The following is a 16,164-nucleotide window of genomic DNA, read 5'->3' on the forward strand; positions in this document are numbered from 1 at the left end:
CAACTCTGTATGCAGCCCCCCCTCCCCCTCCCCCATGAGATGTTGATATTTTTAGGAAATCATACGAGACATATGAAGCAGGTGTTTAGAATTGTGCCCCCGTCCCTACCACATTATAGAAAGTTTATGTGTTTAGGAGATCATACGCTATCAGCTACAGTTCTAGCGATTAATGAGCTGGGTCTAGTGACTGAACAACATGATGAAAGCTTTGTTATTGTTCTATCTGATGCTAACTTCGATAGATACGGGATCCGACCAGAAAACTTTGCTAAAATACTTAACAGGGAAACAGCTGATAATAGAATAGTAAATTATTATTTTTATTATAATTATCATTATCATTCTCCTGTTTCCTTTCTTCTATCCTCTTGTTTTCACTCTTCTATTCTCCTGTTCTCTTTCTTTTACTTCTGTTTTTTTCTTTTACACTTCTGTTTCCTTTTTTCTATTCTCCTTTTTCAACTCTTCTATTCTCCTGTCTCCTCTTTTCTATTCTCTTGTTTCCTCTCTTCTAATCTCCTGTTTCCGCTCTTCTATTTTCCTGGTTTCTCTCCTTTATTCTCTTGTTTCTACTCTTTTATTCTCCTCTTTCCTCTCTTCTATTCTCCTGTTTCTTAGAAATGAGAATGTGAACGCCTATGCGATATTTATCGGTAGCCTTGGTAATCAAGCAGATGACTTGACTAAACGTTTACCACAGGGGAAAGGTAAATTCATTTGTAAATAAATATTTCAGAGAAAAAAAAAGAAAAATTTGTAGATTAAGTATAACTGAAGAATATAATTAAAAAGTTTTTAAGTTGATCCACTTTGTAATGTATGTTGTAATTGATCTTGATCTTGATCTTAATTTTGATCTTGATCTTGATCTTGATCTTGATCTTGATCTTGATCTTGATCTTGATCTTGATCTAGGGTTTGTATGCCTGGATACTAAGAAACTACCGGAAATCCTTCAAACTATCTTCATGTCTACAATGCTCCAGTAGAATTTAAACTATAAATCTACACAAGGGCTCTGCAAGCCTGGCAGTCAACAGTCATAGTTACAGGTTGATTCTAACCACGAAGGAAAATTAAGGAAGAGGAATAAACTTTAAAAATGGTTAATACCGACTCCAAGTGTAATGCAAGTGTACTGCACGTGTACTTCAAGTGTACTGCAAGTGTTTAAGTGTACTACAAGTGTACTTCACATAATCACACTTTTAAACCTTTACGGCCCACAAATTATTTTCGCAAAGCTAGATTTTTGCTTATGTGAATCAATTAAAAGTTTTTTAAAATCTAAGAAAAATAGAAACATTTCCGAATAATGAGATACAATAATAATAATATTTTTGCCGTATTTAAACTTTGATAACCTTTTTGTGGTGGGTGGGAAATTGTTTCCCCCCCCCCAAAAAAAAAGAAGTCATCTAGGTTGTTAAAATTCTTGAAAATTAAGCCCTGTTTCCTATTTCTTATAGTTAAACCTGACATTGACATTGATATTTAGAATAAAATATAATTTATTCACAACATTAAATTTTCGTTTTATAAGTTCGAACTAGACAAAGGAAATTATATAAAAACTAGCAAGGAATGCACGTTCATGAAGAAAAGTACCTAGTAAAGGAACAGTACATGAACTGTATCGTGTTTGTACATGCACGGAATATACACAATTAACTAAGCATTATATTTAGGAGAAATAAACAAACAAAATTATTATATTAAAAGGATTAAGAGTTGATAAGAAAAAAAAATGCTTTTTTATAAAACTTGACGACTTTGTGACCTCGTTGCTCCACTAGTTTTGATTTTGAGTTTAGAGGATAAGCAAATTTTTCCGTTCACATTTTAGAAATTTAAAACAATAAGAGGATAGTATGATTGCAAAACATATAAATTTTCTTTCTCACTTGCAATTTGCTTTAGTTTAAATGTCATGTACGGAATGCAGTTATAATATCTCAGCAACATATCTTTTGTCCTACAGTATGAATGTCTATCTATCACTTTTTGATCTGCTACCTAAGTCTCTAGTTTTTATTACAATAAGATCTAGAAAATTCTGGAATAAGAAGACGACTGTAAGACTCAAATTATGACTTTAAATAGTCCAATGAACTTGAGACACAGCAATTGTGCAAACCAAAAATACCCATTTCAGTAAATAAGTTACTTTTTAAGCTACTGCTAAAAGCTATTTGTTTGTAACCACATCAAATTCTCTTAATTATTATTTAAATGTCGTCTTCATATTCCGCAGATTTCTGGTTATAACCATACCTAAAAAAATTAGTTAAAGGGAGTGTTCGCTAAAAATGAAAGGGGGTATAGGCTTAATGCGATAAAAAAGCGCTTTTGAGCGCTACAAATCTTACTTCTATCTGTTGCGTCTATAAGGAGAAAATTGTTGAAAACGACAAATACCGAAGAACGTAGTGTCCATACAAATTCAGAAAGATGTAACATACGATTTAGACCGTAAAAAATCTATTTAATTTCAAACAAATCATTCAGATATTACAATCTATAGTCATCGATTATCTTTCGCCACATTTTTATATAGTTGACTTTTCATAATATGTTTTGATTTTATTTTTTGAAATAATATTTAGCTTACAACTTGTTTTCGAACATTCCTGGAAAATATTAAAATGTCGTCTTCATTACCAAAAATCCTCGAAACAGGAATAAATGGTTTTATAAGTAACTCTCAGATCATAACAATTAAAACATATTATGAAAAATCAACTATATTCATTATAAAAATGCACAACTCTAACCATTTTTTCAATTCTACTTAAGATTAATATTTAGTGTGCTGAATTCTTAAACTGTTTTACAACGAAATTTTTGACAAATTTGACTGAGTATTGCATCATCTTGAAATAACGCAAAGTCTAATGATTATTGATCAATGAGTGATTTTAAGATGGATTTAGTATAATGAGTCAGTAATTGAATAATCATTAGACTTTGTGATATTTCAATGTATTCAGAATAGTTTATTGTATACATTAAACAGGGGAAAATTAGGCTGAATAACGCAAAAATATTGGCAACACATTTTTTATAATAAAAAAATCGGATTTATTTGATATATAGTAAAAACCAAATGAAACAAAATTAAAAGACGACCTTTAAAAAACTTTTTTTAAATGGAGTACCGTCTGCAAAGCATGTATAATCATATGGTAGGGCTGGCCGGGTCGATTCCTTCTCCCTTATTTTCATACTCCTTGGGTGAATGTCAACAAACAAAAGCCATGCAGTACACTTATTTCCTAAACAAAAACAGAGTAACCCACAAAAGATGAGACGGCTGTACGAACTGTATACGGTCAGTTTCCCATATATTCATAGTTTTCGTGTTCCCGCAACTTCAACCTTGTTTCGTTCTTTTTTTAAATCATTTAATCTATATAATAGAACAAGACATTCGTATATACAGGGTGTCCCAATAAACATGGGAATTTAGTGACGAATTCGATATCGTCTTTTTAAATAATTCTTTGATTTAGTATAGTAATACCTACTGAGAAAGCTGTATTCTGTAAGAGTTCCGTCTGCTACAGGGTGTCCCACGAAACATGACAATAGCAAGACGGCTTGAAAGTCGTCTTTTATATTTGAATTTATTTGTGACATTTAGTCTTCTATCTACTTTAACATGTATGATTCTTGAAACAATTATCACATAATTCTCCTAGCCCTGGCATTTCCAAAAAGTGGTCTGCGTTTTTTGTGCTTTCAATATTACCGGAGATATAAAGAGTTTGGTTCAGATTTCAATTTTGTTAAATAAAAGCAAAATTGTCGAAATCTGAACGAAATTCTTCATATCTCGGGCAATATTGAAAGCACAAAAAAGGCAGACCACATTTTGGAAATGGCAGGACTAGGGGAATTTTGTGACTATTATCCCTAGAAATTTACTTCTAAAATTAGGTTGACAAAATAACGCAGCAAATTATGTAAAAAATCAAGACGATATTCAAGTCGTCTTGCATACTGTCATGTTTCGTGGGACACCCTGTATGTTCTTATTTGTTTATGTTTTGAGTGCATACGGTTGTACTTAGTAAAACAAGAAAATTGCAGTATACAAACAGAGTAAACTTGTCCGTCTTCACTGTTCATCTTGCGGAGACATTTTAGACACATCTTTAAAGTCTTTTACCCTTTTCATAAAATAAACTCTAGCAGACATAATAATATTATGGCTTTTGAAATTCGGTATTACAATGCTAATTCATAACAAAGATGATATCCAATTCGGCACTTAATTCCCATGTTTTTTGGGACACCCTGTATAAATATGTTGCCTACAGCCGGCCAAGCTCTCAGGTGTGGTCGGGGGGTGTTATAGACAATAAAAAATTCGAAATTTTTTTTTCCAACATTTAAAACAAAATTTTATTTTTTTTAGTTTATTTTTTTATCAAATATTTTTTCTCCACGGGCAACGCCGGGCCCTCCAAGTCCAGTATTTATACCGTAATTTCTACAAATTTATTTATATTTTTTCCACGGGAAACGACAGGCCTTTCAGCTAGTAATACAGGGTGTCCCAAAAAATATGGCCGGGATATTGAATTCGTCACTGAATTCCCATGTTTATTGGGACACCCTGTACATAAAATGTTTATAGTCGAGGCAAAAATATTGGAATCGTCACAAGAGTTTCAGATTGTTTCAACAGTCTTAACCTTTGTGGGTAACCCTGTATATGGAGATTTCAGCTGTATTCGATGATCGAATTGCAAGAAATAAAAAAATATATTAAAGTTTTAGTCGCTTGATCTTATTTTAATTGTCATGTTTATCGAAGGACACTCTGTATTGTCATTCTTATTTTTTAGTATATGGATTCACCTCAACCAGATCCCCGCATATTTGTGTTTAAATGATCAGTGCTTTAGGCAAGAGCGCTCGCACTGCACATCCGTTGTGTCCTTACGCGCGCGCACACATCAATCCAATTAATACTTTTAATTCTACACACACAAAAAACTGTAAACATATTATGCATAATTTATTCTAAAAATCAAATAATTGTTTTGAATTCCTTCACTGTATATGTGATAAAACACTATAACCTCGTTGGGTGAAACGCGTATACTTGGGGTCAAAGAATACTCCAGTACCAGTACACGCAACTTTTCCATCAATTCCTGCTTTAACTCCACTCCAGTCTGCTGGAAACACTCGGTTAATAATACAATACTGTGCTACCGCTTCAGCGCATAGCTATATATAGTAAATTATAGTATGTAGTCGACAGAAAACTATGTGTTGATACGAAATAATTAACATTTTAATAAATTACATTTCAGGCAAAAAATGGCTTCCTCGAAACTTTTAACACGTTTCAAAAGTGACAAACTCTCTGTTCTCAGTCGAAGTCTCCGGCGGCCGATTTTACCGGCGTTGGCCGGTTACAGTTGGGATGGAGGAAGGAAGGAGAGAGGTGGTGAAGGGTTAAAGTGGGGCGCAGCGGCGGCGGGGGCGATACTAGGTCTGTCGGGGCTTGCGTACAACCTCAGGTCAATTTTCAAGATTTTATTAAATTACCTTTTTACCATCTTAAATCGGTATATTTGGGAAAAGGCCCGTAGCCAGGGGGGATGCAGGTGCACCCCCTTTCTTCTGAAAGGGGTGTGCAATGACGAAATTGCACCCCCCCCCCCGTCCCATATAAAAGAAATTGTTTCTCATAATTTTCTAAAATCTAGTTACCGATAATATACAGGGTGTCCCACGAAACATCACAGTATGCAGGACGACTTGAATGTCGTCTTGATTTTTTATATAATTTGCTGCGTTTATTTGTCAACCTAATCTTAGAAGTAAATTTCTAGAGATAATAATCACAAAATTCCCCTAGTCCTTCCATTTCCAAAATGTGGTCTGCCTTTTTTGTGCTTTCAATATTGCCCGAGATATGAAGAATTTCGTTCAGATTTCGACAAGTTTGCTTTTATTTAACAAAATTGAAATCTGAACCAAACTCTTTATATCTCCGGTAATGGACAAAATATGCGAGAAGAATGGTTATTACGGCACAGTGCAGTATGGTTTTAGGTCAGGGCGCTCAACGACAGACTGTGTGTTTATGTTGTTGGCAGCTGTCAGAAAGGCAAAAAGGAAAGGTCATTCAATGTCTATAGCATTCTGCGACACTGCTAAAGCCTACAACTCAGTGAACCGTGAACTATTATATGCAAAGTTGGACACCATTGGCTTTGGAGGAAAGGTCAAGTCTCTAATACAGTCCATGTATTACAATGATAGTGTTAGAGTCAGAATAAAAGGAGGTCTGACGGCACCTTTATGGTTCACGAAAGGCGTAAAACAGGGGTGTGGGCTTTCACCTCTTCTGTTTTCATTGTACATGGCTGGGCTTGGAGGGAAACTCCATGCCATGAAGGAAGGAATTAACTTCAACGGCCAAGTGATCTCTGCATTGTTCTTTGCAGATGACCTCGTTCTTATCTCACGGACGAAAGTGAGAGGGATGGAACGTATGCTAAGGGAGGTCTCACGGTTCTGCCACAGGGAATATATGAAACTCTCTGTAGAGAAAACAATAATACTCTCAAATGGAGCACAGGGGCAGTCTTGGAAAATAGAACCGGGTACGCCAAACCTAGAATCAAACCTGGTTGGTAAATATCTAGGAGTGGAATTACAGGTCAAAGGCAGGAACCTTGTTAAGCCAAGAGAGGAGCGTATGGTATGTGTCGCGCAAAATTACGCTAATACCATCATGGGATTTACACGATCTGGACTAGATCGGTCTCTCGTAGCCCATACCCTATGGGAGAGATGTGCTATACCAGCTATACTGTATGCGGTGGAATCCATGGTGATATCTGACAGTGTCACTAGAAAGCTAGACAGCATCCAGCACCAGGTTGTGCGGTTCATCCTACAATTACCAAGTTCGTCATCCAAAGTAGCTGGGTACATGGATGCGGGGCTTAAACCAATGCGAGACAGGATAAGGGAGCAAGTAGCTTTGTATGTGTGGGTAATCATGCATAAAAAACGAGATCCTATTCTGTCCGATACATTCGACGCGGTGATCGGAGCACGTGACGACCCGTGGGCGAGAATGGTTGGGGAGCTGGTTGCTGAGTTGGGACTGGATGTGCTTGAAGGTCCTAAATCTAGGTTGAAGAAGAGACTTACCATAACGTCAATTAAAGGGGTCCTGGAGCAGAAAAGACAGTTTGTGTCCCTCAACTGTATGCCAACCCCTCAAGTCTGGTTCAAACTCCAGCCACATGTATGTGATAGCAAGGTAGGGGGCGTATTGAACAGACTGAGAGCCGGGGATGCAGGGCTTGGAAACCGACGCCCAAACATCCATGGCTTCGCCACTAAATGGTGTCCGCTATGCCTAAGTAAAGGGATAGTTAACCACCTTTCGGAGCATCACGTTGTTGTATCCTGTCAAGCAGTAGCCTATGAGAGGTCTAAAACAGGGCTGGGAGCCCTTATGTCAGGGAGGCCACGGAGCAGCACGACAATCCTTACTGGGATATTAGGGGGAGATAATGTCTCAAAGGAAGTGCTGCTGAAAAGGACTGAAAAGATAAACTTACTGCTGGAGCGGTGGATGGATTTGGCAGGAACAGCTTAATTCTGGTAACCTCTTTTTCTTCGCCTAAAGGGTTGTTTGATACCAACCTTCCAATGGAGTTAGTTGATGAGCCATTGGCTGGATAGTATCACCTTTTTATCTTCTGACGATGGGTTAATTGTTGTGGGTATAAAGGTCCAGTTAGAGTAGGTGTGGGACGGTGCTTCCCATGCCTGCCGGCGGTCTGGGGGGTTCATAACGGGACCTCTTTTTCAGATTTCTTTTCTTATAGTTCTTCTTATAATATTGAAAGCACAAAAAACGCAGACCACTTTTTGGAAATGCCAGGGCTAGGAGAATTATGTGATCATTGTTTCAAGAATCATACATGTTAAAGTAGATAGAAGACTAAATGTCAAAAATAAATTCAAATATCAAAGACGACTTTCAAATCGTCTTGCTATTGTCATGTTTCGTGGGACACCCTGTAGCTCAAGCAAGAGTTGATTCCCTTCCCAAACCAAATTATAATCTTATTGAGTTAAAAGTGGGTGTGTGTGTCTCTGAAATCAAGAACTTATACAAAGTAAAACATCCTTTAAAGTTTCAACAGTTGGTTAAAAGGAAAAAATTCATCCATTTATTTTGGAATATAATAGCCATTTTTAAGAGTTTCAAAAACATTATTTTAAGCGAGGATATTTGTCATTTTTAGTCAAAGTAGAAGGGTTTTTTTGAGTACTCAAAAATTCACTAAGAATGTATCAATGTCTCAATGTCAATAAATAAACTCTTTTAAACAAAATATTAGAAATTTTATTTTTTATTCATCTTCATAATATCATGATGAGGCCGAGGGACAAGAAGTCTTGATTTTAAATAATGAATTTTTTCCTTAAGCTAAAGTACCATTCATTTATTTTTTATGTATACTGTATATGTAAACTGAAAAGTTTCAGACACTAAAATGTAACCCTTAAAAGCTTAAATACACTTGTTAAAAAGCTGTTAGTCTTTAAAGCGTACATTGACAATTTAATAAAAAAAACCATATACCACCGTAAAAACAAACCAAGAATTGTTTTTATAAAAAAAATTTCGCCCGCGGCGCGCTTCGTTGCACCCCCCCTAGAAAAATCCTGGTTACGGGCCTGTTTGGGAATAAACAGAAAATTTTAAAATATTGAATTTTTAGAAATTATATAGGTAGTAAAAAGACTTCAATGAGTATTCTGTCCGTGTTCTGGCGTTAGCTTGGAGATAATCTAATGTATTGAGGGATGCCTACAGGAGAATTCTACATTTAGCATTACACCTTCTGTACCCCTTCTAAAATTACACCTTGAAATCGACAAACCGTAATTTTTTGGCTGTTTTTTTTCTTTAAAAAATCAAATAAAACTCCAACTATGGTCATTATTATGATTATGATTTTTATTTGTACCCCTTCTAAAATTTCATGGACACTCCTTTATACAGTTTTTTTTGTGGTAGGAGAACAAGGTTGATTGCTGAAGGAGCAGTTGAAGCCCCTGAACAAGGGGCTGGGCAGAGAAGGAAGGATTTGAAGGAGTTCACCCTGGAGGAGGTCGCCAAACATGATTCTATCGAAAACAGGTATATTTTCCTGAACAAAATCATAAAAGGATTGTTCACTTATTAGCTGGGGTACTTAAAAACCCGGGGGTTTATCCCCCGCCCCCCTCTTAATCACATGTTTGATGTCTAAATATGACAAATGATACATACATCTTTAGAAAGCTCCTTCCTATGCTCTACTAAAAAATAGCAAATTTGCAAAATCCAGTTATGATTGCGAAAATAAGGTCCAAAAAATGATAAGATATACTTTTTAAAGTATATTTATTTTTTGTAATTTTTAGATAGATATTATGTTTAAATGCGTAGCAAACAAATTGTATTTTTCAATCAATTATATTACACCCTGTGTTTGGACAGTCATATATATGTCACAATCAACGAAATTTGGAAGAAAACTAGGTTTTCTGTGTAAACAGTATTTTGACAAATCGTATCCGTGAAGGGGCAGTCTTTTACTTTCAAGTGAAACTCTATTTAAAGAGAGGTTTGTCCGATTTACAAGGGTACCCTCGAAACTTAAATTTGATCAATAATTTTTCTTGAAAAGTTATCAGAATTATTTCTTCGTTGTTTCTGAAGCAATAAATGCGTAAGATACTTATTTGAGAGACATCTGATTAAAATAATTAGTTTTAAAGAAAACACGGATATTTAATTCATACGGATACCCTTCCGTTAATCGAACTTGATTGTCACTCTGTCGATCAATTATGATCACTTGAACTGACGGTTAAGCTACCTTTAACATAAATTTTTGTTTTCGTTAATTCGGCTGTAATAGAAAAACTCTAAACAATGACCGAGTACGTAGAATAGTAATTAAAATAATGTAGTGGAAATCTACCAAATTTAATAAAATTATAATTTGATTGTTTTAAAAAGATTACAGCTTGTGTTGTGTAGGGTTTGGGTGACCTACAAGGAAGGAGTTTATGATATCACTGATTTTGTCCCGCTTCATCCAGGAGCAGAGAAATTACTGATGGCTGCAGGTACAGATACAGATACAGATACAGATACAGATACAGATACAGATACAGATACAGATACAGATACAGATACAGATACAGATACACATACAGATACAGATACAGATACAGATACAGATACAGATACAGATACAGATACAGATACAGATACAGATACAGATACAGATACAGATACAGATACAGATACAGATACAGATACAGATACAGATACAGATACAGATACAGATACANGGTACATATACAGGTACATATACAGGTACAGATACAGATACAGATTTAAAGATGCACATTTTTGTTTTTGTTCAGGAGGAAGTGTTGAACCTTTTTGGGCCATGTACGCTGTCCATCTTAATAATAAGGTTTTAGATTTTTAAAACTTTAAACCTGAAATACAATTTTCATTTTTTTTGTAATTGATAATCTTTATTCTCCTAGTTTTATGCTAGACTTTGGATAAATTGTTGAATTGATAAATCCACAAATGTTTTAAAAATGAAATATAAAAATGAATTTTTTTCAATTTTTTAAATTAGGTCTGTGACTGCAACCCGCCATAGCTGCAGCGTTATGACACTTATAATTTAGCTAGTTTTGACACTTTGTAATTTTTTTTTTATTGCTAAATGTATAAACTAGAAATCGGTTTCAGAGCTCTTCGTCCGTCGATTCTTGAATTTAGACTTTCTAGTTTTCTATGTTGCGTTTAATTGTTTAAGGTTTTAGAAATGGATTTTTACAATTTATTCGCTTAGTAACACCCACGTTTAGTAACACCCACGTTTAGTAACACCCACGTTTAGTAATGCCCACTTTAAACTTGTATGATTTTTAATTAAAGAAACAATAGACTGTAGAGAGGAAAGTTTAAGTGACCTTCCATATATTAGAGTGGCATGTCCCATTCACGGTATTCTTTAAAGACCTCTGCATGATCATATAATTAGGAAATATCTTTATTTTTAAATCTGAAAATTGTTTTTTTTTATTGTGGTTTCTCTCTTAAAGTGAATTTATCCTCCAGGGACGGGGAAAAGATGATAAAGAAAATTATCAAAATTTTAAAATGACGAAATCTTACCCATTGTTACATAGATAAAGCTTTAAAGGGTGCAGTTCTGAATCGAACATTCCAGTCTAAAACTCCCAATTCAGGTTGTGATGGAACTATTGGAGGAATATAGAATTGGTAACCTCGACCAGGATGATGTAGAACACCATCGGAAACAGGTTCGAGACAAGCTACATTTTTTAATTCATTTCGGGGTGAACCGGATCCCGGATTCATGATGCGAAACCGATTCTGTTTAATTTAACGTGGAACTGGATCCGAATCCTTTACCAAATCTTTCTTTCTATATCGTTTAACCATTTGGCAGGAAACTGATCTTGTAATGAAATACTTTTGATGTAGATATTTTTAAGGTTTTCGTAAACTTTTCCTTTTCGTCATTTATAAACAAATTAATTAAACAATAATTTGGATTAAAGTGATTTAAGTCAGATCTAAATCTTTATTTTTTATTTTCTAATTTGTATGAACACATCCATTAAACAAATTGTATGTTAATTTTTAAGATACTAGGATTTTAGGGCGCTTCGTGCCCATCTTCTATGTAAATTGTGAACATGTTCTTTTAATTTACATTTTAAAACAGAAATAAAAAAAATTTCGCGGATTAAAAAAAAAATCTCGGATTTTCAAGAAATAAAATTTTTTTTACAAAATTAAAAACCTTTAAAACACATTTTTTTAAATTTTTATCATTCGTAAACCTTCCCTGTGGTCACGGGATCGGTTCAGCCGTTTTGACGTTTATTGGATACAAACAAACAAACAGACACCAAGACACCCAGACAGACAAGCCAAATTTATATATAGATTAAAAAATATTAAGTATGGAGTATTAATATAAGAAGCACAATGAGTATTGAGCACGCATATTAAGGTTGTGAACTCACTATTGAAAACATCTTTTGTGCAAAATTTAGGACGTACAAGATACATACAAACATACAAAAGACGCAAATTTAGATCGTACAAAATACATCATACAAAAGACGCAAAATTAGGACGTACAAAATACATACATACAAAAGACGCAAATTTAGATCGTACAAAATACATCATACAAAAGACGCAAAATTAGGACGTATAAAAGATGCAAATTTAGGACTTACAAAATACATACATACAAAAGATGCAAATTTAGGATGTACAAAATACATACATACAAAAGACGAAAATTTAGGACGTACAAAATACATACATACAAAAGACGCACACCGCAGCTTTGTCTTATAGATTATAATTTTACCCAGATGAAGGACTCGACTGATCCCTACGGGAATGACCCAGCCCGTCTCAAGGTTCTTATTGTAAACGCCAGCACGCCGTTCAACGCAGAGACTCCTCTTTCTATTCTTACGGACAGGTAGAACTCACAAATTATGCTCATACTTTTCTTTAAAAAAAGGTTTTTGAGTTTTGTATTTATTATATTAAGATTCCGAATGTATATGCACGTATGGAGCCTCTTTATAAGAACTTAGTTGATGCCAGAGCCTCGGTTTAAACTGTTTTTTTTTTATGAACTGTTCTATATTTTTACCCTTGTGATTTTGATTATTCCTACATTTATGTTAAAACTTTTAAATATTTCAGTTTTATAACTCCAACGGAACTCTTCTACGTCCGGAACCATCTACCCGTTCCTGATGTCGATCCTAAGGAACCATGAAACAAAGATTAAATTTTTATCAAATTATATGCACGAGTTAAAGAAAAAAATATTGATTTTTGTTTCGTTCAAAACTAACTGTGAACATTTGATGGAATCATGAAAAATATTTCTTTGAAGAAAAGTTTTTTTTTCTAGATATTGGGCATTTTTAATGTTGCAACTTGATGTTGTTGTGAGACCAACCAAAAATTTTCGTCTTTATTTCATATGAAAAACCAACCAAAAAGTACTGTATACAACTACGTTTGGATAATTATGAACGGGAAATATCCGGTTTTACATCAATTTTGGTTTGGTATGGTTTAGAATTATGAACTGGAAATATCCGGTTTAGGATTGAAGGATCTAACATTAACCCTGGAGGACTTGAAGAAGTTCCCAAAGCACAAGATCATCACATGCATTCAGGTCTAGAATTAGATAATTATTTATAACGGAGCTGTAGTGATCTCCAGAATTAAAGTGGAATCAAAATAGAAGCTACAATCAATCTTCTGCTACTGCAGCGTATTTGCTTCTACTAAATTAATTATTAATATTTTGACATAAAGTTACTGTTAGTCTAATCTCAAATGACACACCATGCCAAAACGGCAATGTCAGATTCACAACGGTTCCCTTAAACCGTTATCTGATCAATAACGTGGAACACATTGTCGTTTTTCTAGTTAAAAAGAAAATGTTGAAGTTAAGAGAACGAAACTCCTTAAGTAGTTTTAACAAATATTCAAGGTTAAAGTTTTATTACAAATCAATATTTTGAAAATAGAAACTTTTATATTTCATAATGTTTAAAATCATTGATAAAGATAATATTGCGGACAATTAAGATTAAACTGGTCAGGATAATGATAATTTATAATAATAATTGATGCATTTTAGTCTTGCAAACCTTGGTTCATAAATATAGATATATACAATACATACAATACATACAATACACACAATACATCCTATGCATATATAGATATACAAAATACAAAATGTTATTACTATACATAAGATAAAGATAAAAATACAATTTCAGATATAAAATACATATATACAGATTGCATATACATGGATATATACACACCTGACAATGACAAAGACTAAGGATTTATCTGAATTCACTGTTAATACAAGGAGAGAAAAGTTTTAGCCTTCTAAAGAGAATACTTCATTACACAAGATGTACTATGACGAAGAGCGTATTTGATTCTAATAATTCCTATATGTTTTCCTGCAATACAAGTGCGCAAGTCACATTTGTAGAGATCCAACAATTGTAAATAATCAATTTTCAAATATTAAACATAAAATTGATATCTAATTCATACTTGATCACTGACCTGACAAAGTTTTGAAGGGTAGGGTACCGTTATGACTCGAACAGTGCCATCTTTGCATGGAAGGTCACTTGAAATTTCGTTTACAGTTCCTTAAAGGTCTAATAGAAAAGAAACTTTAGAGAAAGGATTAGTTTTAAACGAAATTTGCCTGACCAAAATTGACCCGTTTTTAATTGCAGATTTTACTACAGTGGTAGGCGATTATATCAATACAATGAAGACGACTTTGATTTAAATTTTGATTTATATTAAGCTGTTAAACAGCATAGATAGTAGATACACATAAACACAGAATTCAGGAGAATGTGTTCATAATAAAAGCCTCTCTTTTTCTTACTTGTAAACTTGTTATTCGAAAAAAGCTTGTTAACAATCAAAAATTAAATATACAAGTCGTCTTGTATTGATATAATCGCCTACCACTGTAGTTTATAAATAAATAGATAAAAGTACCATTCCAAATGATTACCTTGTGTAATATAGTGTGCTGGGAACAGGAGAGCTGAGATGAGAGCTAGAAAGGAGTTGAAAGGGCTGGACTGGAAGGGGGGAGCTGTAGGAAATGCAGAATGGGCGGGAGCAAGGCTTAGGTCACTTGTTTTTGTTATTGTTTAAAAAAATATATATTTTAATGGTATTTGGCTTGAAAAAAATATAAAAACCCTAATGTTCTTTTCTATGATCCGATATTTTTTCTGCAGAAATAGTACGACGACAGTTAGACGAACGTAATGATTTTAAAAGATGAAAAGCAACAATTTCATACTAATTTTGCGTTCTCTGCTAGAGTGACTTGAACATTTCTTGCTTTGAATCATTGGAGAAAATAACCGATTTTTCAAGTTAGAAAACATGACTTCACCTTACATAGTAAAGATTAGAGGGTCATTTAAAACTATAACGACAGTCCCTAAAAAAATAAACTTGACCAATGACCATAAACCAAAAAAACTTTACCAATGACCATACTAAACCAAAATAAACGTTACCAATGACCAAACTAAACCAAAAAACTTGACCAATGACCATACTAAACCAAAAAACTTGACCAATGATCATACTAAACCAAAAAACTTGACCAATGACCATACTAAACCAAAAAACTTGACCAATGACCATACTAATCCAAAAAAAATTTACCAATGACCATACTAAACCAAAAAAACTTGACCAATGACCATACTAAACCAAAAAACTTGACCAATGACCATACTAAACCAAAAAAAACTTGACCAATGACCATTCTAAACCAAAAAACTTGACCAATGACCATACTAAACCAAAAAACTTGACCAATGACCATACTAAACCAAAAAAACTTGACCAATGACCATACTAAACCAAAAAAAACTTGACCAATGACCATACTAAACCAAAAAAAACTTGACCAATGACCATACTAAACCAAAAAACTTGACCAATGACCAAACAAAACCAAAAAAAAATTTACCAATGACCATACTAAACCAAAAAACTTGACCAATGACCATAAACCAAAAAAACTTGACCAATGACTATACTGAACCCGAATATCTTTGAAAATTATTGACAATATAATATAATTATATATTTAATGTTTAGCGATGTATTGGCGGCCGCAGGGTTTAATGAAGAAACTAATCCAGCAGTTCATTGTATTTTTGAAGGTATTAAAATTCAAATTTTTTGTACGAGGAAACGGATTATAGAGTCAAATGGTATAAAATCAGCAATTTAACAAATAAATAAAAAATAAAGGGGAAGGGGTATTTCCGAGGATGAAGTATTGATTAGGAACAAAAAAATAATAATGTTCCTTGCTTTCTCGCGGAGATATATCCCCGCCCGCTTTTTTCGATCCATTCTTAAACAATTTAGAAGCTTTTCTCTCCTCTCTATTAGCGCCCCTAATTTTCCAGGGGGGTTTATACCCCCCCCCC

General features: G+C 34.0%; 2 protein-coding genes across 2 annotated transcripts in view; both read left to right on the plus strand.

Moving 5' to 3' along the window:
- LOC111705043 (von Willebrand factor A domain-containing protein 8) overlaps window positions 1-1,713 on the plus strand; it is a 32,162-nt gene extending 30,449 nt beyond the window's left edge. The window contains exons 32-34 of the mRNA XM_023477470.1: window positions 82-287; window positions 622-710; window positions 919-1,713. Of these exons, the coding sequence (XP_023333238.1) occupies window positions 82-287; window positions 622-710; window positions 919-992 (369 nt within the window). The 3' untranslated portion in view covers window positions 993-1,713. The remainder of the gene's footprint in view (window positions 1-81; window positions 288-621; window positions 711-918) is intronic.
- Window positions 1,714-4,619: 2,906 nt separating this feature from the next.
- The window catches only part of LOC111705087 (sulfite oxidase), a gene marked incomplete in the record, with an annotated part of 16,523 nt that continues 4,978 nt past the window's right edge, over window positions 4,620-16,164 (plus strand). Inside the window, 10 exon segments of the mRNA XM_023477527.1 lie at window positions 4,620-5,540; window positions 9,077-9,199; window positions 10,088-10,176; window positions 10,480-10,532; window positions 11,326-11,400; window positions 12,493-12,605; window positions 12,836-12,902; window positions 13,221-13,322; window positions 14,729-14,835; window positions 15,827-15,891. Of these exon segments, the coding sequence (XP_023333295.1) occupies window positions 5,338-5,540; window positions 9,077-9,199; window positions 10,088-10,176; window positions 10,480-10,532; window positions 11,326-11,400; window positions 12,493-12,605; window positions 12,836-12,902; window positions 13,221-13,322; window positions 14,729-14,835; window positions 15,827-15,891 (997 nt within the window).

This window comes from Eurytemora carolleeae, unplaced genomic scaffold (genome assembly GCF_000591075.1).
Source record: "Eurytemora carolleeae unplaced genomic scaffold, Eaff_2.0 scaffold18, whole genome shotgun sequence".
In the NCBI taxonomy this organism is placed as follows: domain Eukaryota; kingdom Metazoa; phylum Arthropoda; class Copepoda; order Calanoida; family Temoridae; genus Eurytemora; species Eurytemora carolleeae.